Source organism: Anas acuta, chromosome 5 (assembly GCF_963932015.1).
Source record: "Anas acuta chromosome 5, bAnaAcu1.1, whole genome shotgun sequence".
NCBI lineage: Eukaryota > Metazoa > Chordata > Aves > Anseriformes > Anatidae > Anas > Anas acuta.
Window position 1 is genome coordinate 10,273,932 of NC_088983.1, and position 26,278 is coordinate 10,300,209.

A 26,278-nucleotide genomic window follows, 5' to 3' on the forward strand; every position below is an offset into this window, starting at 1 on the left:
TAACCTGTACTTCCAAACCTCTACTGCCAAGCCCCACAGACCAACTAAATAACCTCACAGTTCTTATACTAAAGAACCATGAATTCAGTATTCAGCTACTAAAAATCCCATCTTCCCTGACACTGAGGCAAGAGAAAGGCAAATGCTTTTATCTTAAAACCAGTACTATAGCTTCTGATTTTCCATCTGGGAGAGACTAATATTAAAAAGCACAAATTATCTTTGTGTAATGCTTCCCTAGTATCATCCTTCTATGTCTGCACATACAATTAAGCTGTTTCACCCCTTATTATTTGGCTTGCTACAAACTGTCAATACATTTGACCACAAAAACACACAGCACTTTTTCATATCACTGATACCCTGAATTACAGCAACTGTCTGAGGCTTGCTATTGTAGCCAGCCAGCCAAGAAAATAAACTCAAGATGGGTCTACAAAGAAAAAAAAAAGTTAATATGTTTTTAATTAAAAACATTTTAATGCTATGCTTGTCATTGTGTCCTTTCTTTCTACCCCAATTGCCTAGCTGGGACGCTCAGTACTAAAAAAAAAATAAGAATAAAAAAGGTCTAATGTTTCAATTTTCTTTCAGCTTTGTTGCTCATCTTTAAGCTAGGTTCAATTAACTGAATTTAGCATTTACATGAGTTTGGTTTTAAATATTTAAGTATATACCTCCTTGCAGCTGATACTTAGAGATCTGGCAATCGCTTGAATAAACTTGCTATCTCTCAGAGAGATCTTGGCTCCTGTGGGTACAACAGTCATTTCTCCTCTTAGATTCTCACTCAGCATCTGAAAAGCAAGCAATCAAATCCTTTGTTAGCAGAGGAAAAATATGGTAGCAGTCTAATAAAAAAATCTTAGGATCGAGTTAGAAAATTGTTCGGAGGAATTATGGAAACTAATTGAACGCAGACAAAAGATTAAAGAAATAGTTACTGTGCCATGAAGACAGCAAGTATAAAAAGACAAAAGGGAGAAAAAGGGACGGGGAAATAAAACTTTCTTCTAAAGCAATGAAACCAAAATAAGCACATAACAAAACTCCTCCAATTTTTAGAGTATGCAGACAAACTTCCCTAGTGGGGTAAGCTGCAGCCTACTTAAAAACAGAAAGATAGCGAGTAATTAGCAGAGTAAGGCTGAAGAACAGAATATTTGGAAATGCTACCTTTGCCAGCATTTCCAAAACTCAGTATTCCAACACAGACTGTTTATTTAGGTCTCAAAGAGCCCAGTGCTGCCTGTGGACAGTCATCTATTTCAACTGATTTTCAAATAACTCCATTAGCTCTGATTTTGTTAAAATTTGGCCATAGAGCCTGTTGTTTTAAAAGCAGAGGGTTTACTGTAGTACTAATTATTTGATATTAAAGCAGGTGTGTAACAGTTTGCAGGGTGGGTTCATCTAATACAACCAGAAAAAAAAAAAGAGAAAAAAAAAAGGACAGCTAATTAATGTGTAGAAATTGCTTGAACACAGTAATAAATGAAAATACTCTAAAAGATGGGTTCTGTGAAATCTGGAGAACAGAGGAAGAATCAATTCGTTAAGAAAAAGCAACTGGTTTCCTCAGTTTTGACAATTTTACATACTGGCACTCTTTCACTACAGGTTGCTGATGCAGGTATAAAGCACAGTTATTTCAATTAGAATTTTAAAACGCAGGATTGTGAAAGTTTGCACAAAACAGATGTGATGTTGGAAGGAGGAATGCCCGAGGTTTACTTATGTCTAGGCATGCCCTTTATTTAAAAAAAAAAAAAAAACCTCCCAAGCGCTGACAACACTGTAGTTGTCTGCTGGAAGAGTCCCATCACATACGTGTAACTTGCTCAGAGGATACCAACTGCTTTTAGAGTTTGACAGGTTGAGATCATTGCTTTGCACAGGTAACCTTAGCAATTGGCACCTGTGCTAAATGAGCCCAATGCAGAAACCCTGTGTGCCTTACTCAGTCCTACCAGCTCTGCAGCCATTTGCATGTGTCTGGGGGCAAATTCCTTGCTTCTCCGTATTGAAAGAGAATCCTAAAATAACCACGCCAGCTTCAGGAGAGCTTCCGTCTCTTGGGAGACTATTGTTTGGTGATATGCTTAGCTGAAGATATTGCCACAGACAACATATTTCCAGGCTTTCTTCTTCTCCTGGTCTCTACCACTCATTCCTGCCCGAGCAACGTCGCATGCTGCTCCCTTAGTTGTGCCAACACAGTGGTTGGTGGGTCTGCAGTGTGAGTCAAATGAGGAAATCAATCCCGCTTAACTTCAAGAAATTGTAAAAGTTATTTTGTTTTTTAAGCCATATAAAGGAGCTGCCAGCACTACCTCACAACACTGTGTAGCACATTACAAAGGACAGCGTGTGAAGATACAGGTATACCTTGTGCCAGTGGTACATAAAATGTAATGTCACCAAGTCCTCATTTGAGTAATTCAGCTACCTCACCTTGGCAAACTGAATCTTAAATTTAGTTTTAACCCATACACTAGGCAGGAAGCCAGCTGGAAAGTTTCTCCAGTCGCAGGTCAAATGATCCTCTGTGCAAGCAGATTAAAGTCTGTGTTAAAAAAGAGGCTAGTATATGTATATTCCAGGGTCAGTGAGTGTACCAAGGGGGTACCAGTAAAGAGCCCGGGTTTCTAAAGTGTATATACACAAACACATGCAATACCACAACTCACAACATCATGCTGCCTGTTAAGCATGTTCTTGCACAGAATATGTTCTTGCCATCCTCACAAAAAAAACACATAGCCCCTCCTTCTCTCATTTTTCAGAGCAAAGGCTTTAGCAAACAACTGAAAGCGCAGAGTCTGAAACTGTAACCACATTAAGTGGTACTTCCAGTCAACCCACTTAGGATCACAGGTATCCTAACATGTTAGTCTCAGAGCTCCTACTGGTTGGAAGCTATTGAGCATGAAATTAAGATCAAATTTGTCTCAATTTTAATAAAAACAAAACACCATCATAAGATACACATGTGCATGCAGTGCTTAAGTCTAGAGAGTGACTCATCGTGATGTCATCTCCCAAAGTGTCAGGGTTATGATTTCACTGCATACAAACACAGAAACATGCATTCCTGCAGACTGCTGTTCTTCTATCTAATTCAAAGTTGTATGCTCTTTGTATAAAGGAACTGTATCAATTTAGGGGAAAATGGCTTTATTAAACACCGATAAACAGAAAGAACACTGTTAAAGGGATTAAGATTTTAAAATCAGTTACAATTGGTTCTTAAAATAATCCTCTATTTTTGATGCATTTATAAAATATCTCTCTCACACTGACACAAGTAGTGCTGTAAAGGAGGAGGCTGCAGGTACCATTTAATTTCAGAATTAGCTTTCTGTGAATGAGTCCTGGATCTTTACCAGACTAAGATCAATGACAAGATCTTTGCTGACATCAGTAGGGTTAGGATTCTGTCTCCCTTATGGATTTCCACATATGGGCTTTTAGTACGGAAATGCCCAGGGTTGACTACTGCATTTTTGTGGCTTGGTTATGGTCTTCAATTGATTTATGCAGAGAATTCCTTTCTTTCCCAATCTATGTATGTTTATTTGCCTAACACTATTTTCCATAAGGAAAAAAACAAACAAACATGTGACATTCACTTTATGGCTCTGGAACCAATTGCTTTTAAATGCAAGGAAGAAGCTCAAGGCATTCAGCTGAGCAGAAGTTAGCACAGCAGATGAGAAAGTTAAAGGCTTTCAAGGTCACACTGACATATTTACCTGTCTCTTCTCCTCCCAGCTAAGCTTACGCTTGCTAAGTGTGTATGACAGTTTAGTTAAGGCTGCCTCTGGTGTCATATCACCTCCAGGAATTACTCCAACATCAGCGAGAGTCTGAATAAAAAGAAATGATGACTCCAATTAGCATAGCATTCAAAAATACTCGTGTGTACAAAAAACATACATGAGTGATATGTAGCAACACGGAATACAGTATGCAGCTGTGCCTCCACTCTCTTATTTGTACTCCCACCTGTGATTTCTGTAATTTTAGCCATCAAATACTGGGCAAATACTAGAGCCAGATGAATAAAGCTAACTTGTACTTAAAATTCCTCTTCATGCAGGAACATGGAAGAATTCAACCAAACACTTGCCACGGTCACTCGCCGTGCTCAAACGGAAAGGTTACCGGTCTGTATCCAGCTATCTGCAGAGCTGTCAGATTACCTGTACTGAAAAGCTGCAGTTACTCCATTTTAACCCGGTGGCGTTTTGAACATTGCCAAGTAGGCTGTTCTCACTCAGACATATTTACCATTCTTTTATGGGGCATAACTTTGGATGAACTCCAGCACTACTGCGTGCTCACAGCAGGAGTACTTTCATATCCTTTCAGACTGCACTAGTAGTATATGATGGAGAACATAAAACTTAAATACGAACTTTACCCAGTTCTGACGAGAAAAGCTAAGAGAGATGATCCAGTATTTTAAACTGATCTTTCTGGTAGTAAAAAGCAGAAGCATCTTTGCTATGGTCAGCAAGCTTCATAAGTGTAGAGCAAAGACAAAGCAGATTTCAGATCTTCAGATAAATTGTACCTGGGCAAACATTTAGACTACCCTAAACTACAGACCATCATCTTAGTTATTACGTGATGCCTCACAGTTAAGCATCTTTTAGTAGGTTCTTTACACTGATTTACTTTTAAATGCCTTGTATGTAATTTTCAGCTTTGAAACTTGTAGTAACTTAACTAATATTTTTAGCAAAATACAGCGACTTAATCAGCATGTTAACCACCTCTGAGAGCCCCAGAGTAACATTTTTAAAAGTCACACACAAAAAAAAAATAGAGAGACAGAAGGTGAGAAATACTTAGGGCTTTTTCAGTGGGCTTGGGAGAGAGAAGGAGGAAAGGATTTCCTAGTTTCCTTCCTATGCCCGAAGTCCCCTCAATTACAAGTTTCTGCTATGCAGATGGCTCAGAGGCCACACATTCAGTTAATTAAAACAAATACTTCAAGGGAAACCAGGGACTCAGCTCACCCACTGGACTAGCATGAATGAGTAAAAAATATCCTAGCCACATGCAAAGACCTGTGAAAGACTTCATTTAAAGAATGAATATATATATATATATATATTTAGTTAATATTACAGCAAGTTTCCAGCATTCATCCAAACTTCCTCCATTGAGCATTTCCTTATGAAATTGAGAAGGCAATGAAAGAACAAGAATGAAGTAATTTTGCAGGACTTGGCTCTGTCAGTGGCATCTCAAAAGATGCCAAGAAAACAGGACAGCCTCCATCAGTGGATGCTGAAGCAACATAATACATACTCCACATAAAAGATGGATGCCAGAAGCAAACACATTTCAACACAGCATTACAGTGGTTTAGTAAGACAAATGCTAGTGACCTGAGTAGAACAACAGTCTAGATTAAAGTGCAAAAAGCCATTTTTAGAGTTGTCCACTTGGAGGATCTTTTACCCGGAGCCGAGTTGTTTGTTGTTGTTTTTTTTTTCCCTTCCATATACTTCAATAATTTATTTGAAGCAGAAGATCAAATAAAACCTAGGCTTCATTTTCATGTTTTCAAATACAAGCTTGGTGTCTTTATTGACTTAACTGCTTTCTTTCTGTGTGAACTGTTTTATATAATCCATGTATTCCTATTTTTATTTGCTACAGAGCATGAGATCTCTGCAGAAGTTGATACTTCTCAAAACACCCCCATTAAGTTAGGCAAAATTTAGCAACACTCAAATGACTGCTCATTTCACAATACAGCAACTTAGAATACTGAATAGGTGAACAAAACATGAAAATCACCTTTGCTTTCTGCTAAAAACAGACTATATGATCTTGAAACAAATACAATCTAAAGCTGTGTCAAAACCAATGTTAAAATAGGCAGGTTTCAGCACCAATTTAGAGGATCTACATTTGTCTTGCAATCGATGGCAAGACCAACCAACAACAAGAGCAGTCAATTAAGAAGCTCTGCCAGACGGGTGGTTGCTCCCAACACAAACAGGTGTCTAAAAGAGGGGGATGAGTCACCCTCTGGCAGCGCTTCTTGGATGTTTAATGGCTGGTCTTTTTATAAAGGCCAGTTAAACCAGCTTCCTTCACACCACCACATGCAACATGCACTCTCATATGGCTTTGAGCTCTTATTAGTCTTAGTGATGTCATGTCTTAATACACAATTAAGAAACTCACTACAAAATGTCCCAAATATTAAGAGCATTTACACAAAGTCTGCTTTAAGCTGGCTGAGTTAAACACAACTGATTTCCATTCTGCAAGACAGATGCTTCCTTACTTACTATTCTCCCAGTTCCTCTATGAATTCAGTTGCACTTCTAGTCAAATAAAACACTGATATTTGGAACATTGCTTGGAATTGCAGGCTTTCCTCATGTTCCTATATTTTAACTCCTAGCCTATCAAATACTACTCTATTTGATCATCCGATCCACAAGCTAGATTCTAGCTCAGTGAATGCCTTCAGGAGGGACTCTAACAATCTAATGCAAGGTATCCTGGAGAGCTACACACCACAGGAGCAAGCAGACAGTGATTTGGTATTTTAGCTGACTATTTAGACCATTCAGACTAGGAGTAGCAATATTATGTTTGCAGATGTATTTAAATGCTTCCAGCCTAAGATTTTTCTGGTATAGTTATTTTACAAACAATATCTTCAGTTTAACAAATTTGGTTTTATACACCGGGATTACTAGACTTATATAATCAAGTTGTATCAGTGAAATGTTTCCTTACACAGCAGTAGAGTCTGAAATCATTGCACAATCCTCACCTGCCCTGTTGCATAGACTGTTGTAACAGACCCTCGTAAGCACTGGGTGCAGTTTAGAATCACTACTTTTCGTCCAGTTGCTTTCTTGAGTTCCTCTAGCAGGTCTTCTCTGTTATTTGGGGCATTGCCAGTTCCATATGTTTCAAGTACAATGCCCTCAATTGGAGGCTGAAGAAATGCTTTTACCTGTTTAAAAACAAGACAGGAAACTGAGACAAAGGATGCATCCATGTCACATTAAGATTTTCACATACAGCACAGTTTTAAAAAATGGGCTATTCCCGTTATAAGGATCTGATGTCTTACAGTCTTCTCATGCTCTTCTGTACATCCCATTAACAGTAACAGATTATAGAATAACTTTTGAGAGTTATTGAGAAATTGAGAATTTCACTCTTTAGTTTCCTTTAAATTCCTGGAGGGATAGGCTTTAAAATAAACTATTTTCCAGTCATGACCTTAGTGTGAGAAAGGATGCTATTGTTTAAGTGCCATTAACAGGCTATATGGTTGCACCATGGAGGAACAAAAGGGTAGATTTACACTTACAAAATAAATACAGAATTATTAATTCAGATTAGAACACCCACCCCTGCCTAGATTTGTTACTCTTCAGCAAAGAGTTTTGCAAACAAACATCTGCCTAAGAGACTCTCTCACCTTTCAGGAAAGAACATTCTAATGAAAAATGGATTTTTTTAACTCAAAAAACAATTGGTTTAACTGAAGGTATTTAAAAAAAAAAAAAAGTAATAATTCATTCTGGGACAACTATTAGTTGTTAGCTATTGTGCCTCAGTGTAAGAAAATGCCTTGCAAATTTCTCTTTCTAGAAAGATGTATTTTAAACAACCTAGATGTTTCATTGCTGATTACATATGCTAAATGCAATACGCTGTAAGCCCCCCTGAGACTAACTATGCAGTTGGAGTTTTATTGCAAATATACCACCCCTCTGCCTTCCCATCTGTTCATATTCACCTAAAAAGAATAGTAATATAATTGAGGAGTGCTGCTTAAACTACTGGATTCAATTTAAGATGGCAACAGCCATGAAAGACCCGTCAATTTAATGGAACTGGTATTAGAGAAAAATTTAAAGACAAATCTACCTAAAACCATAGTTCCGTGAAACTATTTGTAAAGGCTCAGAGCAGCAAAATCCCACTTTGAATCTGCAACTCTGTATGAATACTGAGGATCACGCATCAGTGTGAGATAAAATGAACCTTGAAAAAAAAGCTCGAGCTGTAGGTCACCTCCACCCTTCATATTATGTATTCTTTGGCAAGTTATCTAATAATATGCCTTAATATGCAGCAAGAAAGCATTTCTACAGTCATCGTAGCCTATACCTCTGTAGAAAAGTACACTTGAGCTATTTATGAGACCTTATAAGAAATTAATTTTAAGTTCCAAAGCCCAGACAGTTTAGATAAAAGGTATTTTAAAAGCTTTTATCAATAGTTTATGGTGTATGAAAATAGTCTCTGAAGGCTCTGATATTACAGAAAATGTTTATCAGAAGAAGACAGATACTTTCCCTTCCCTACGAAAACCCAACCACTGGTACTACTACAATGTAGCTTTTCTACTTCAGCTTACTAATCAAGTATTTGAGAATCACTTCATCTACTTCCAAAATTAAGTGGTGTCACTTACAGCAGCAGCAGTGATTCCTGGGAAGATTCGCAGAAGCCCAACGTTCCTGTTCATATTGGTGTGAACTCGAAATTTCTTTTTGGTATTGGCTCTCCACACTGTTTCCCAGTTTACTGTTAAAGAGAAATTTAAATGTAATATTAAAGACATAATATTAAGTACCTTGGTAGCACCTCATACTTCGAGCATTACTTTAAAAAATGTTTCTTCTATAGGAGACTCATGAAAGATGTTGTGTTTTTTTAAAGAGGAAATGAAGGCCCATTTAAGACGGCAGCCTAAGCAGCTGATTTAACACACTTTATTTATTAGGTGCCACAAAATATGACTTCAAGGACGTATGCAGGTCAGACTCAACTGACCTGCATATATTTTAGCTTTAATTCCAAAAGAGTATACATTCCGAGATAAAACAGTATTACTCATCAATATTTCTGAGTTACTGCTCTTCAAAGAGATATTTAACAAATATACTTGTTTCAATTTAATAGTATTTTATAGCTAAAACTTCCAAAATTAATATTTTATTTCAGTAACCATTAGTGAATATATACTACAACCTCTTCAAAAGAAAATCCTGATAGCATTGGAGTGCACGACCCAACTGGTTCACAATGCTGACCATGTCCCGTTAGTGCCCACTCTCCCAGTCCAAAGTGCTCAGCAAGTCTCCAGCACCAGGCTGTTATGCACGTCTGGCATAGGCGATCCGCTGACTTGACACATGGATCAGAACTTACTGTTACCTAGCTGGACTGATATCAGCCCGGATTAACGTTTAGAAAGCAGACCTTCATCTTCTTAGACAAGAAATATGACAAATGCAGTTACTGTTGCTGCTAATCACCTCCTGAGTTTATTATGTAGTTACTAATGATTAAATAAAATAGCAAGGATTCAATTAACTCTGATTATACATTTAGAGCCAGAAGCCAGCTGTTTAACTAATAGTTTGTTTGTGCTGCATTATTAGAAGCCAAGTCATGCATTATTGATTTCAAAATTTTACTACTTCAGTGTAGGAGCCCAGTGTTGGTAGTGCAGGCGGCTGTTACAAGTCCATGAAAGAAGTCAAACAGCAGCCAACAGCTCAGAGCATCATGTTTCAGTGGAAGTAGACCTTACTGCATAGCACGTCATGATCTAAGCTTTTTAGATTTTGGAGAAACCTCCAAGCAGCAAGACAGATAAAAGACCTGAGTGCATACTACTGATGTGTTCTCAGCCATGTGAAGAGTTACTCACGCCAATTACTATTGCAATCTCTTGCAATCAGCAGACAGCCATTTGCAAGAAAATTCCAAGTACATTTAAAAACCTGCATTGAAGCTTACTCCATTGTTCCATTATCAGAGATACTAAAAACAGTATAATCCATAAAGTCAGGACAGAAAATAGCAGTCACCTGTAAGACTTTGCGAACTTTCCCTTTTTGTGGTGCCTGTAAACATCTACAGCCTCTGTATGTTCCTTCTAAAAACTATCATGCACTGCAGTTGGCTTGGCACCCTGTTTACCCTATTCACCCCAGTTCAGCACATGGGTTCCTAATGCTCTGGCAAACAGAGAACAGAAATATAGACAGCTTCCACCATGTGTTTGTGAGAAGCATGGTTCTGAAATCACCTGGCTGGATTTAGTAGTTGCCCAAGTAGGTCTAAAAGGCCTCCAAGAGCTTTCCAGAGAATGTTATGAGAACTGCAGGAGACAAATGGGCAAGTGCACAAAGCCATGTGTTTGTTCTACTTGAGGTTCACAGGACTGGCTAAGCACATTCACCCAGTAGCATTGTGCTTTAAGAAGCAACAGTGTCTGGCAATACATTAAATCCTTCCAACTTTCCAACAGATTAATTCTTTAAAAGCAGCCTCCTCTGTGAGAAGGGATGGCAATAAAATTGTATCAGTTTCTTTATCCTCCATAACCTAGGAGTCCCTGCCAAAACTTCATAAATGCGTACTACTAAATTTGGCAACTGCTAGCATCCCTAAGTCTTTAACATACTTGAAGAATGAACTGAGGAAACCTGCCTTGGCATGGTTGACTAAGATATTGCCAAAAGTAGAAGACCAAGGCGAGAGATCAGAGGATAGGTTCAGAAATCCAGGCCTGTACCTGTACACTTGGAGTACACTCTACCAAATAACACATCATCTTCAAGATAAATATAATGCATTCAGACACAGTACAGTGATGCAATTCCAAACTATATTAAAAAAAAAAAAAAAAAGAAGAACTAGAGATCGTCCCTGAGTTAATATTCTCTTGGTCATGAATCTCCTCAGCCTGCATAATGTGCACAGTACTGCAGACTCACTGCACTGAATAAACCAGTTGTTCTGCAGCCTTTGGCTGTAGTGCGCAGCAATCTGTTTTGTCAAAGACAAAAATCATCTCAGGAATCACTAACAGTTCTTAAGAAACTCATACAAACAAGTTAAGTACAAAAAGTTCTATGTGTTGGTGTTTAACATTTTCTTCTGTGGATAAGAGTGACTAATTAGGGATATACAGGTTTGGCACAACAGAAAACAGTCACCTGTCCTGACTTGGATGGGCCATGCTTGTGAAGAGTTTAACTTACATAGTGTGTGTTATGTAAATACGGATATAAAGCTAGGGAACAAAACTAAGTTAGCAACTGGTCCTGCACAGCAGAAAGTTCCTAAAGCAATGTTACATTAAACAGAAAGGTAAGAGCTATTTATATACTGTATTGAAAGTGGCTTGGGATAGAAAAGGTTGCATTATTCAAGGACATTATATTCAAGAAATTAAGGCTTTTTGTTTATTTTCCCAAACAAAACAATCACCTAAACAATACTCTGCTATTCCCAATCTCTCCCTCCCTCCCAAGCACTACAGCTTTTCAAAGTACAGGTCAGAACAACAAATTTGAAAGGGAGGTATATACCTAAGTCACAAAGTAAACTCTTTCAGGTTTGAATCCTCTGAAGCCTGCCTAGCTTTTGTTCTCCTCCTGAGCCTCACAGAAGCAACTTTGCAATCACTGGAGAGGCAGCTTCAGCCTCCTGAGGATACTGGGCAAAGTAGAGCTAAGAAAAAACACTGGCCTCCTTCACATCCCAGGGTTAAACAGGGAGGCAGCAAGGAAACATCCCAGAGTATTTTTCATTCGAGAAAAAAAAATAGTACAACTATACAGAGTCCTTATCTTATTCAGCTTTATTCACACACACACACAACTATGGTGATAGGGTTAGTATGGAAAGAAAAAATCAACCTAACTGAAAAATAAAATAGAAAAGAGAAGAAGAAACTCAGCAGTCTAGAAAGCAGCAAGGAAGGTTTTTTTTTTTTTTTTTTTTTTTTAAAGAGTGCCTATGCCACAATGCAGGTTTCAACTTATAATGGGAGAGCTATAACTAAGAGCGACACCTCCCCTAGGAGTGGTGACTGAACTCCGAGTTATGAAATCAAACAAGAAATACAGCTTTTCTTGATTGCAGAGCTCCACACAAACAGCAACACTTTCTTCTCATCTCTCTCTGCTGGGCCACTGGCGAGCCGTACCATTATATAAGCTGCCCCAGCGTTCATTAGAATTCATGGCGACAGCCAAGGGGTGGGGAGCAGAGGCCAACCTATGGGTGGAAATTTCTGAAGGAGGCAAGCAAACATAGACCCCCTTTTTTGGCAGTTTATTATAAAACAATTGACACACGCCTTTTGAAATGAATATTTAAATTGAACGGTATCACTGCAAGAACCAACATGCCTGCTTACTAGGGGGAAAAACAAACCAAGAGCACTTCAGTGAGCAGAGCTGACATTTGCCTTAATGCTTAAATGACTTGGGTTTTTTGCTATAAATAACCAGCACTGCCAACCAAGACACAGACTTGGCCAGTGACAAATAGCTTCTCTTTAATAGGACTGGTGGACAGATGAGATCTAAAGGGCCTTCTAACCTGCTCCTGCTGTACCCCGTTTGCATATACAGTCACACGGGCTCTTTTCATCCCCTACACAAGTTATGGGTCTAATCATATGGTCCTGTACATATGCACCACTCCCAGAAGTTACATACATGCATGTGTGATGAAGAAAGTCCAGCCGAGGTAACAAAGCAAGTTTCATATTTGCTTCATTAAGAAGGCAACAGAGAAGAGAGGATAGTAATCAGTTATGAAATATACTGAGACTATTTCAAGTGAAAGAGACCTCCTTGTCTCTCCTGTTCTCAAAACATGAGAGAAATACAATAAAGCATTTCAATTCATAAGCTTCATGATTTTAGAAATTTTGTTTTTCATTCCTATATTGTCCACTTCATGTTTTGTGATCCTGCTGCAAAAGCCCTTCCCGTCGAAATTGGGTTTCCTATTTGTCTGAGGAGTTTGCTAGAATTTTCACTTCTTACAAGAGCTTTGTGTGCTAAATTTAAAGTCTTAAGGAAGCTGCCACACTTGCCAGTCTAAAACTGGAAAACAGGTCTCCTAGGTGCTGGCAACACAGTTAAGGTCTGGCAGAGAGCACAGCCAGTTGATGGGATCAGTAATCCCCTGGGAGTTTCACCTGAAGCGGGAAGATGGTAAAAAAAAAAAAGGCATGGAGATCAAGAATGAAGAAGTGAGCTGGAGCTGGGGAAGGGAGGGAAAGAGAACTAAGCCTTTGCCTCTCCTCTCTGGCTCTGCAGTAGACTGTTGCTTTTATATGGTACATCTAACCTCGAAGAGTAGCTCCTCTCCTCATTCCTGTGTACCAGCCCATGATCACAAGTATATCCCATCACATTCCTCACTCTCTCTATTTTGCCACCTCTCTGCTTCTCTGGAATTTTCATTCCCAGCTTTGTTACAACTAGGAAGCCCAAGGAAGAGTTTCTGCACATGGCCTATCCCTTCTGGCGTTGTCAGACTGCTCTACATAATGCTGAAGCAGCAAGAGTCAGCCCTGTCTACAGGAAGATTAAGACATTATACAAAAGTCATTTGGAAAAAAAAAATAATTAAAAGATGCTACATTTATTTGGTTTATTTTTCCAAGCCCTGAGTGATCCCTTGTCTCCATGAAAGCTTCATACTAGGCTTGTATGAGCAAACACAAGGGAGACAGCTATGTTTCAAACAATTACTTTGGACAAAATAAAGCAGCACTAGTAGATTGCCCATACTATAAACTATGTTTTTCAAAATGAAACGATCCTTCACTACTGACACCGTCATCTTGGATAAATGATGCCACCCTAACTGGGTAATCAACTGAAACAAATAAAAATAGAGCCTATCACACCTTCAGTTTTTAAATCAGAAATCCTCACTGACCTCAGTGGGGCATTCTACTGAAAAGATAATGGGACACAAAATGGGCCAAGGGAAGTACTTAGTAACTTTCTCATTTTTCTCCTATAGACAAGGAATCACAAAACAGGTCATTCAAATCCAAGAGAGAAGCAGTATGCGATTTTCAGCCTGATTTCATTATTGATCAGTCAGTAAACTGAATTTATTTATACCCTATTTGATGCAGCCCATAAAAAACGAAGAAAGAAGATTTTCCCCAGTTTACTACAACAATCAACTAATAGCATTTCTGTTGATTTCAGGTACACAGTATTTGACACAGCATAGTAATACAATAGTGGCACACTCCCAACCAGAGAGATGTCTTAAAGACCACTACAGCATCTTACAGGGTTCCTCAATTTGTCTGCCTGCTACAAACATAGGCCTTTGATCCTGTAACTCTGTTAAGTGACTCTCACTCATTAGGTTGAAGGCTAAATTTATTTTTCTGTGTTATAAAATGTCTCTCCCTACTAGTAGAAACCATTCAGAATGCCATGCTGCATGGCAATGAGCTAGAACTCCTAGTAAAATAATTTGTGAACCCCCTCCTATTTCCTACTTGCGGCAATAATGGAGATTGTCACCATGGCCTACTCCTTTTGAATATACCTAGGCAATCCAAAAGCAGCTTGCAAAACTTGTTACATTTTTGAAAACTGTGCTTTAGTATGTTTTTTTCACAACAACTCATTTGGCTAAATTCCAAATGTATCTCTCTTCTCCAGTCTCCAAAGAAAGACTGACATTTATCCAGACATCAGAATGTTAATGACTTTACACAAGGATACTGAAATCTTCATGTAGTTTTTCTCTTCCTTATAAAGCAGACACACAAAAATTAGAGGGAATCTCAGTAAGTTAGGGGGGAAAAAAACTTCACACGGAGCATATTCCAAGTCTGCTATTTTTGGTGTGCTTGCAGCCTAGATGAGTCCTAAATATCCAGTAAAACGTTCTACAAAATGTCATGGATCTAACAGACGATCTGTTGAAGCTGCAAGTACTCGGCAATGACTCTTTTGCCTGATCTCAGAGCCCAGCATGGTCATTAATGAGATTAAGCTCTTTGTTCTTTCAGTCCTCACTCCTTCATTTTTATCTTCACAGCAAGCATTTTCATGGCACAGGGGCAACGTTCCCTTTGGTTAGTGTAGTTCTTAAGTCACAGTCAGCCTAGCTCACATTCGTATTCAATAGATAAATACAGTCGAGTCACAAATTCTCAGTCTTACTAAAATTTAAACACTGTCAGAGCATAGAATGAATAGTCAAGTGTTTCAGATCATACAAAGCGGAGTGTTTTCAAATAAATTTGAGGTTAAAAACAGCATTTCAACTACATAAGCACATATTCTTTTCAGCTAGAGTTCTATTACATGTGGCATAAATTACAAGGCTTAAGAGATGATGTTGCTTACTTGTAATATCAACCTCAGCATTTGCAAGTGGAGGCAGGTTAGGTGAGGAAAAGGCATTGAAACTCCCAGCATCCACCTTAGTCACCCTATTTCCCCTGTACAGTTTATTATAAAAATACAGGCACACCTGCAAGACAAGTAAAGAAACAGGTCTATGAATAAGCCAGTAATTAAAAGATTCAGTAGATAAATACTGTAGTCTGTCCTTTATAAAGTGTTTTCTAAATCTTTAAAGCAACTCAGAAGCTAGTAGATGTTTACAATTCTTACCCTTTCAAAAAGAGTTGGCACATCTGTCACACATTGGTTTAAGAATTTAAGAACAAAACAAGTTAAGAACTAACTAGTTTCGTAATCCTCTCATGAGGCATAGTCCAGGAGACAGCAAATATGCCTGAGTCCACTTCAGAGACAGAGGAAAGACACAGCACGGACTTTTTAATAAGTTCATCAGTTATTTCTAAATTCCGAATCCAAAATCTTAACAAAAGGCCTAGTGAAAATGTAGGATAACTTTCAAAGGAGTCACCAAGTATAAATAATTAGGTTCCTTCTGAAGTCCCTTAAAGTATGTCAACTGGAATTTGAAGGAAAACAGATACCTCAAAGTAGCTGTTAGTTATGAAGATCTTAACCAGTCACCTATTGCTGTGATCCCACAAGGACTGGCTGTGTGAGCATGGCAGAAGTGAAAATAAGGTACAACCTGCTCAGTTTTCTCTCGGACTTTCAGCTTGCACAGAATTGGCATCTTTAAAGGCTGGGTGCTAAAACTATAGAAATGCTTCCATGTTTATTATTTGTATCATCCTTGATACTTCATTCTTCAAGTACTAGAGCTAGAAGATATTGCGAATCAGTACTAGAGCAACTTGAAAATTTCAAAGCAACTTTCAGTTCCAAAACTGACTTCAGTGCTTCAAATCCCACCCATTTGCAAGGGAACCTCTGATTTCAAGTCTGCTGTGAGCTACATTTCAAACCTGATAGTCTTTATAGAAGACACAGGCAAAATGGGATATTAATCCTGAGAGAACAGCATACACTGCTGTTGGCAAACCATGGAAGGGTTGGTTACCTCTGTGGAATCCATTTTTTTTCCTTTTCAAGTGCAATTCCTTACTGCCTACAGATATTTTGAGTATGTGTCCTAGCTAGGAGAATGTGTAAACTATGTGTCCTAGCCAGAAGAAGAGCAGCTTCTGAGACAATCTTCACAGGCAAACAGACCTCAGGAATCACGAATTGCCCAGCAAAGAGCAGCGCCCCCAGAAGGTTGGCTCGGCCGTCATTCTGCAACTCATATATGGGCACCTGAAGAATAGAAACTGAAATTAAACACTCTCCCTTCTGTAAAGCCTACACAGCAGAAAAAATAGTCCAATTTGTGAAACAGAAATACATGAATAATTTATGTAACAATGATTTATGACAAATAAAGTTTCCTTCTTCATCCAAACTATTTTAGGCTGCAGCAGATGGCAGGATTCCCCTCTGTGCTATCAGACTTCTTTAAATTAAGTGCTTAAACCTAATGTTGAGATGATTCTAGTATGACTAAGCAATTGTTTTTAAAAGGAGAGTCTGATTCAGGAAAAATATCAAGAATAGAAAGCAGGTGTACTCAATTTACGTGACTGAGCATGGTAGAAGTGACTGTACAGAGAAAAAGCAACAGCCTCAGTTCTTGCAGAACTGCCACAATGGGCTTCAGAACGTCTCTCTTGCACCATCTTTCCTCATAGCAGACAAGAACTGAGCCAGCAGGTTATTACCAACAGAACAGGAAAAGATTAAAAACAGAAATTTGGTCTGCTGAGTGTGATAGTGATGACTTCCATGCCTTTTCAGATTGCCTCTGTATTAACAGAGAGTCAGAGCTCCTTTCAGCAAAAAAAAAATCACATGCTCTATTGCTAGATCATAGAAGAATACAGCAAAAAGGAAAGTAAAGCACTGAATATGATGTATCACAACTAGACTGCTCCATGTCAAGACAGTAAGTGGGAGTCTGCTCCTTTCTAGACTTTTGTATTTTGACTTCAAATAGACCACATGTGAAAGGGAAGTTATGAGATGGGGAGGGGAATTTTACAGTGTTATGTTTCATCTCTCTTTTGTGATTAGAGCTGTATTTTACACTCAAGCAAGCTATTCTAGAAAGACAACCCCTCCCCCTCAGACAATATGCAAAGGTCTGATCTCTAGCAAAGAGAATGAAAATTAATAAATCTAGTCTTTAGAGGAAAAGAAACAGACCACGTCGGTGCTCTGTGGAACAGAAATGATCAAAAATGCATATATTGCTTAGAGATTATTTCACTAATTACTAAAAAAAAAAAGAGAAATAATGCAACAATGAGTAACATAAGATGGGGTAACAACTGATGAAGTAAAAATAATAAGCTTGAGGGCTTTAAAACAAAAAACGACAACTAACAGCCAGCAGCCACCTGAGGCTGGAAAGATGCTCTTCATATAAACCGATTATTACACAATGGCCAGTGACAGGCTCTTACATCTTTCTCTGAAGCATCTGGTCCCAGCCACAATGAACTACTGGTCTGATGTGGTACAGAGTTGTAAAGTCACTAATGATAGAATTACAGACCAGATCCTCAGCTGGTAAACGCGTCAATTCTCACTAATTTCTATCAGCACTGCGACCACTCACCCTGGGTAGCGGCCTGCCCCACACTACTAAATTAGATAGTGATGATGAGGATACTACATAGTTTTGCATACAAAACTAGTAAATGGGGCTTTTGACTTCGACTGCAAATTAAGTCCATTACCTGTGAGCCTGTCAGAACAACGGTTTTACCCAGATTCTCACACATGAAGGATAAGGCTGAAGCTGTATATGCCATCGTATCGGTGCCATGAAGGATCACAAAACCATCGTACTTTTCGTAGTGCTCCTGGAGACGGAGAGACATTTTTCATATTGTTAGAAAAACGCACTGGCATCAGCAAGTGTGGCAGAAACTGCATGACTTTCACTGATGCAAGCAACAGTATTATACTTTAAATGGTAAACTTGTAATTCCTCCTAAAGTTATCCACGTTCTCCGTTTAATTATAATTAAGGGTTAATAGGACAATAAGCACTAGAGCTAGTAATTCTAATTATGGAACAGTCAAAGTGATTCGTCTATGTATACATATTAATGCAGCATTTTTAAACCAGAAGACAGCTAATTAAGAAAAGCTTAGCAATGGCTTTAAACGGGAATGTTAACATATGCAAATTAGTCACATAGTCTGATTTCTTGTTGCTGCTTTTACTTTAGGGATTACACCATTTACAGGAACAGATTAGGCAAACCAAGGCTATCATAATGTATAGAAAAAACAGTCCATTTAATCCGGCTGGCAGACAGGCAAATTGCCAGTGTAAGAGTGCCCTCTTCTGTTTAGAAGCCGTAATTTATCAAGCAGTATGTGACTTCTGTAGATCGGAAGAGTTGGAAGAGGCTTTTTACTGGTCATAGTTAAGGTACATATGCTTGCTGTTTTCTGAGAAGTCCCTTAGACTATCAGACACGTATGGATGCAAACAGGAATTTTATAATTATTTTAATCTACATACAACTCCACAGAGGAAGCTTTTTCTTAATGCATTGTACTGTTTGTCACTGAAAGGCTCGGGTTGGAAGGGACCTTAAAGATCATCTAGTTCCTACCCCACTGCCATAGGCAAGGATGCCACTCACTAGATCGATCAGGTTGCACCTTGATAGCATAAAGTCATCTACTGCCTTTCAGAAGAAAAAAGAATTGGTTTCTCTATTTCAAGAATGATGCACGTAGTGATCACTTTAGTGAGAGACACTGACACCTTTAATGTAATTTGGTCACATGGACTGGTACATAAAAGTGTGATCAAATCGAAGAAGTGCCATCAGGGGGGAAAGTTTGTTTGTTTCCATAGAATTAAATGAGATTTCTTTTTAATTTGTTTTATATTAGGCACACGCACTTGACATCTCCTGATAACAGTCACCTCCAAATCCACCTGCACACTTCCAGCTGTCCTTTTGCTGTTTCTTCACTAATACTCATCCCTGCATATTGCCATCTACTTAAAGTTTCAGTGGAGTCCTGATTATTTCTCACCAGTCAGCCAGCAGAATAACAGCCAGTGTTGCCAGATTCTTCTGTAGGCCGAACTACACTGTGATGAAAAAAGTGTGCTGCAGTATTCACCAATGCAGCAACAAGATAAGCAATTTCAAGGGCTAAGAGCACAGAAATAGACATTTGTCCTAACTCAATCAAGACATTTCACAAATCTTGTCAGCCTTTTGAACCTTATTAAATGATAAAGAACATAGCTTGGTGTAAGCTTCATAATATAAAAGATCTGCTTGGCAATTAAGGAGAAAGCCCATAGAAACATCTTAAAATGCTTCAGTCTGACAAGTCTCCAGCACATTACAGCTGTGCCAAGTGTTCACATACTCAGCGAACACAAAGTGGCAGTGTCTATACACAAACTGGATAGTTGACGATTTTTTTTTTCCCTTCTCAGCACTTTTCAGTAGGATTACATGTACTAGATGCATACATACAGAGAAGCCAGATTCTGTGTACAAGAAAGAAGCATTTTTTTGAGATAAGAAGTTGTAATAAAACTAATATGCTGTTTTTGAAGAAATGTAAGCTCTCTCCTGTTCAGCATGGCATTCCCCTCTTTGTGTTACCCTGCTTTCGGCCCTAGACTTTCACCAGCTGTATCCCTGCTCCATTCTAGAGGCTCCACACCCAGGCATTAGCTGTGTCTCTTTCTCTGCCCTGGCAAGATGCATTCCATAGGAGAAGCATCATCCCCAGTTTGGTGGTTTCAGGATTAAAGGACCTGAAGGTGAAAGACTGTTACATAATCTTCAGCAGCATTCCCAGCATTATTACACTGTCCATGTAAATTGGTACAGCTTGGTTTAAGGAGATTTACTCTATAAAGCCCACTATTGCAGATCGAGCAGGAGTGGAAGAGCAGTATCTTACTACGCCCGTGATTATTTATTTATAACAGCTATGTATGAATTTCTGGTGTGAAGTATTCAAAATGTTTCATATTTCTACTTTCCAAAAAGCACATAGTTAAACTCAGAAATGGGAACAGGAGCAAAGAAACGCTGATTTTTAATCTAGAGGAGGAAGTAATGAGTTTATCTATAAATACAGAAATATCTAGGACATTAAACATTTCACAGTGTGTAGAAGCTAACCATGATGACATTTTTTTCTATCAACTGCAAAGCCAAAGCTAGTCAAGTTAGTCTGTGTCCAGAGTAAGAAAGGTATAAACATGAAATTATTTTTTATGCTAATAGCCAACCATTGCACTATTAGAAATTAAGCTGCATAACTGACAAAGCTTTCTGCTAAGCCACCTACCCCTGAGGATTTTATTTGACAGTTTTGGACAGTGAATTTTAGCCAACATTTTAGAACATCCCAATCTACATATCACATACCATATTTGATCATGACTGCAATTTTTTTTACTTATTCTTTTACAGAATTATGACATGGCTTATCATTGGAAGAACCATAACTTTAATGAGTCTGCAACATTTTCAAAAGAAAAAAAAGTTTGAAAGCCTTGCAAGTGCAATCCTAGTTACTTTGCAAGTAACTAAGAAAGATACATAACATTTAAACTTAAATAAATACGTAGATATAGCACTCCTCCACTGTTACCCCTTGCTAAGTACACTGAATATACTACTGTTTTTGTTTAAGCAACAAATGAAGTCTTATCCCACACTTCAGTACCTCAAGTTTCTTTGCAATTTTGGCCCAATCCTCTGGCGTCATGTTCGAAGAATCAAGTAGTGGTGACAGCTCCAGAATTGTGTAGAAAATTCTTTTGTTTTGCTTAGAGAGACTGTGGAGAAAGACAATTGGGGGAAAAAAATAACTCTTAGAGCTAATACCAGCTCATCACTTCTGATTTTTTTTCACTAAATCAATAGTTCTGTTCTGAATCCAACCCCCTAAAGTCTATGGAAAAAAAAAATAAAACTCTTACATTTGAAACATTAAGTTCCAAGTTTAGAAGTTCATGACTTGATGTGGTTTAAAGCACAAATGCTTTAATCTACTAAACTTAGAATTCAGGAGGCAGGGGAGAGGTTGGCAAAACCTAAGGCAGAAATAACCCATACTCACTTTGTTTAAGTTTGGAACTGAGTTCTACCAAAGTTGATACCAAGACTTAAGGTTTAAAAACGCTTCATAAGCTACTGAGAGGAATCTGTAAAGCTCCCAAGATATATAGGGGGTCAACAAAAGAATTGCAGATTTTTTTAATGCTTTGATAACTATAAATTCCCTAGCATAAAAGGCATCTTCTCTTCAGAGTCTTAAGACTGACCTTCATTTCTGAGGCCTTTAGAAAGCCCACTCTTCTTGGTTTCTAGAAAAGATTCTGTCTTGGTTAGCTGCCAATACCTTCAAGTTAACTATGGCCAAATGGCCCAGTAAAAGTTGTCTTGTCTTTTCTAGTTACAGGCTAACTTCATAAAGCCCCAGACCTAGCCTACTAGGCCTATTAACACCTTGCTCTGGAAGTTTCCTGTTTGAGCTGAAACTTGGTACCAGATGTGGAGTTGAAGCATGTAATAATATCAAAGATCTTAAAATATTGGCATAGATTGGAAACAGAGACCCAGGTCTGTAAAATAAAACAAAAACCACAGCTCACGGGCAATCAGCTATTGACAACTGAACAAGCACAACCTTGATAGCTGGGAAAGGTTACTCTCAGTATAATGCAGACAATACAAAGCAACTATGCAAGAAGAAAAAAAAAAAAGCCAACAACAAAAAACAATATCATGTTGTACCCGTGAGGCTGAGGAATGTAACATCACATAGCATGTAGCTCAGCAGGAGACCAAAGATAAAGAACTGTCTAGACACTCAAATATCTTAGGAAGTGCAAAACCCAACTTTAGAGGGGAATTTTCAATATCAAATGAGATGATGGCTGTGGAATCACTGTGGGATGGTCATAACTGTCTGCTTTCCCTACCTCCAAGGACCACTGGTCTCCTTTACCCTGCCTGAAATCTGACTCTTCAAAGGCCTTTGAACTGCCAGCCAAATGGACTCCATACAGAGCGTGTGTTTTACCCCACAAAATACGCCCATTTCTCCACTCTACCTTTCTAACCCCTCAAGTATAGTCACCTGCATAGAAATTGAACTTTGCTAGTTAAGACTTTGGGCTAAAGGAAAAAAAAAAAAAACATCCTACTACTATTTTCTGCTACCTTTCTGAAGATTCGAAAAGAACAGAATATCCAATATTTTCACCCATTCTTAAATTAGCATTTTAAAGGAAATTCTCAGACTAGGAGTGCAGGAACCTTTGCTACAGTAAGACGAAGACTTATGTCACTGAAATTAACTTTAAATCATATGGTCTATTACAAGGTTCAAGTCACAAGGAAAATAAAACATTTTAAGAACGCTGAGACACAGACATTTACTTAATAGTTGGAATATATTCCTATGTAGCAATGCAGTTGCAAACAAGCAGCTAACAAACAAGAACTAGTAGCAGGCCAGCTCTGCCCTTCCTTTTTACTTTCTCTTCCAAGCAAAGCCACCCAGGAACATGGTTAATAGCATTGCTTTCAGAGCATTCTCAATGCTTTTCCACTGCCTGAGGATGATGGAAAGTTTGCTGCCAGCTGTAATTGTGACAAACACTTCAACATTTACTTCCTTCCACTGCAGGACAGTCAAAGGCTATGGCAAAGACCAGGAGACTCCAAGATGTATGGATGTGTACAACAAAGTTCCTGAGCAATGTGTTGAAAGCACAGAGTTGATTACCTTCCCTCCTCAACTTGCCATTCTTGTATGTATGTGTGACAATGTAAAAAATCACCTTATAAAATCTGCACAACCACTCCTCTTATAAGGCCTGTGTGAGAGCTGCTTACAGCAGAAATAGCATTTAAACACTGTGTGTTTTTTATTCAAAAGGAACTAACATACTGTAGCTAAGTTGCTAGTTTTCATACAACAAATTGCCTTGTTAGATAACACATTTACACATACTGCCTAAGAGTAACTTTGGAAGTCAGTGGAAAATCAATGAAAAGAAAGCTCCCCCAGGGACGAGCTCTTCAAATAAAATACAACATACCAAAACTGAGACCAGCTTAGTCTCCTGCTTTTGATCTCTCCCTCTAAGAAAAAAGATCATTAGATTATATCTTTGCTCATTACAGGGAGGTTTTTAAATGGGTATACAAAGTTCACAAAATACTCCCATTTTCTCTCCTCAGAAACTTGCCTTATTTCTCAACTGCCTAGTTAAAATATCACCCAACTAGCACAAAAGAGAAAATGGCAAATTGCCATGACTGACCTCCATAAATGGCACACAGTAGTGCCAGAAAAAGAACAGGATTTTTTTTAAGTTCAGTTCTTGATCTGAATGATTGTTTCAAGGTTTTCTGCTCCTCATGGAGAACATACACCAGGAGAAGTGTATTTAGGAGTCAAATGTGCATATTAGTGCAGTTTTGTTACATTTTAAATCCCCAAATATTTAAAAGTTATTCAGTTATAACACAGCATTGTAACAGTTCTAGTTTTTCTTTTGTATAGCCATCATATTTAACATAAACTGTATAGTCACATCAATATTATTCCACTAGAAGTCCTTTTTTTTCCTTCACCCCTGTTCCCGCCACCTGACTTTTAAGTAGGTACTTTTAAAAGCTTAACACAGAGACCTCAAGACAACATAGAAAGAAATTAATAAACCTTGTATTTTGTTTGTACGTCCTGATTTTCTCCTTTAAGATTAAAGAATATCCATTTTCACTCTTTTAACAAAACAGCAATAGTCCCATTTATTTTTGAACAATTGTAAAATAATCCTTTGTGTGAAGTTAACATGTTTACAGGGGTAGTCATTCATCACAGCTGGGGAATATCTCGAATTAGCATACTGCCCTCTAAATAAAACCTATAAGCTTATTAATCATTGCCCAACAGTTAAGAAGCAATGCAGATTAATTATAAACCCATCACTTATTATCATAATGTTGCATAAATTTGGGAAGGGCAAACAGCTTTTAGTGTTTTTAGAAAACCAGAAGGCCTGCGGAATTAAAGTATGAAGCCTACTCATGGATGAATTAATTTGATGCTACTTTTTCAGACGTGCTGAAGATAACTCACACAGAGCTTTATTACCGGTTTTCTTAGTTGCTCTAGAATATTTGTGTGCTTGCACAGTAACAAATAAACATCAAAACCTGGAAAAAATACAAAACTAAGCTGCACAGAATGTTTGCTTGCTGCCAAATTTATAAGTTATTTCTCAAGTAGTTGTATGACACCTCATTGCAAATGTATAAAAACAGGCATTTTCTATAGTAAAAGACAGGGTAGGAGGCCTTTTCCGTTTAAGTCAGCATAAGCATTTTTGCTAATCTAATAATGGAGTCTTCAAATCAAATGTTTGGAGATATATTTACTTGAAAATTAATACAATACTTCCTAACCCTCTCTCTCCCCGAGGAAAAGGTACTTACGGGAGCACCAATGTGTTTTCAGGAAACTCATGGAACTTGTCAAGTTTTGTTTCTCGGGCATATGCTTCATCATGCAGCATTGGCATTGTCTTCAAGCTGCTCACTAACTTATTGGCCTCTGGAGCAAGTCCTTAAAAATAAAGAATAGAAGAAATAAATAAAGGAGCAGGGACAGAAGGAAGGGAGTGGCACAATAAGGAGGGAAGAAATCAGGTTATGCAGATGTTTGCCTGCCCTTCCACATGAAATTTAAACTATTGCCAGTTAAAAAATGCGAAAGCAATATAATCAATACATCTCTGTGCAGTTATTCCTTTCATGGCTTTAAGTAAATAAAACCTTCATTTAGGAGAAATAACATTACTAATCTCCTCCATATCAAATATTTATGTGTTACCTATTTTAAATTGATGTTTGTGCAGAAATACTGATAGCAAAAAGTTACATATCTCTTACGTTAGCCACAGCTATTCCCTATCCAGCGGCAGGGTATTTACAAAACCCTGAACATTATTTTGTACTAGGAAGCTTTGATATTTTTGCCTAAGCCTCTTAGCTTACAGATGTGTTGACACAAGCAGCAAGCTACTGGCATGACTCTACTGGAAAGCTGCACATTATGTCTCACTGTCAACAGCACTAGCATTTGCATAGAGGGGAAAAAAATAAAACAGAAAGCTAAAACAAAACCCCAGGAGGTATTGGGTATTGACGGATACAGACAAAGATCAGTATTTATAAAAACAAAGAAACCTTAGCTTCCCAGAAGGGTCTTAAGTGCTAAATTCTCTATCCCTCTGTCTGGGACAGGTGCTCTCCACCAGCAGGTTTAGGACTGAACACCATAGTTGACAACAGGCAGAGGAGGTGCATAAATTGCTGAAGAAAAGTAGGTGGAAGCATGGACGCATCTTAATCTCTGTTCAGGAGCTCCTGATGTTGTCTTCTGCTCTGTGGCAGTAGCTCTGAAGATGGCTGGGGCTGAAATCAGCCTAAATCCATTTAGGGTTTGCTGGATCTGCAGGTGTTCTGGCTGCAAATGGCTATTTGAAACAGAAGCCACATGCTGCTCTCTGGTAGACAGGGAGGCACCTAAATTTTTCACGTTACAATTAGTATCACAGAGCAGCATTCCTTTGTGAACCTAACTCGTGACTACTCTAATATTGATAGGATAAACAAGATCTTTGCATTTTAGATCCTGGGGTTAGCTGGGAAGAAAGAGGGATGTTCATTTATAGTCTAAATTTTGTGGGGCAGAACTTTATATATCTCAGGCTTTAGTAACTCTCATGTCTTTAAGTGACAATAGTACATCACAAGTTTCTGGATCACCAATATTCCAATTAGATTATAATAATTCAATTATGATGTGATATTGTAGTGCTCCAAGTATTTTTTTCATTTGCAGTTACTTTTCCTTCACCTGAGCCAAGAACTCCTCTCCCAGGATCCTGCTTGATGCAGGACAACCAAAGCTCTAGGGTCCACAGTCCTAAGTCA

At 38.3% G+C, this 26,278-nt stretch overlaps 1 protein-coding gene across 3 annotated transcripts in view; it reads right to left on the minus strand.

Moving 5' to 3' along the window:
* ASPG (asparaginase) overlaps positions 1 to 26,278 on the minus strand; it is a 71,504-nt gene that overhangs the window by 14,099 nt on the left and 31,127 nt on the right. For all 3 annotated transcript variants that reach the window (XM_068682640.1, XM_068682639.1, XM_068682638.1), the window contains exons 2-10: positions 24,776 to 24,905; positions 20,988 to 21,099; positions 17,999 to 18,124; positions 16,434 to 16,517; positions 15,204 to 15,330; positions 8,474 to 8,586; positions 6,812 to 6,997; positions 3,756 to 3,869; positions 678 to 797 (exon numbers count right to left, since the gene is read on the minus strand). In XM_068682640.1, coding sequence (XP_068538741.1) covers positions 678 to 797; positions 3,756 to 3,869; positions 6,812 to 6,997; positions 8,474 to 8,586; positions 15,204 to 15,330; positions 16,434 to 16,517; positions 17,999 to 18,124; positions 20,988 to 21,099; positions 24,776 to 24,861 — 1,068 coding nt within the window. In that variant the 5' untranslated portion in view covers positions 24,862 to 24,905. The remainder of the gene's footprint in view (positions 1 to 677; positions 798 to 3,755; positions 3,870 to 6,811; positions 6,998 to 8,473; positions 8,587 to 15,203; positions 15,331 to 16,433; positions 16,518 to 17,998; positions 18,125 to 20,987; positions 21,100 to 24,775; positions 24,906 to 26,278) is intronic.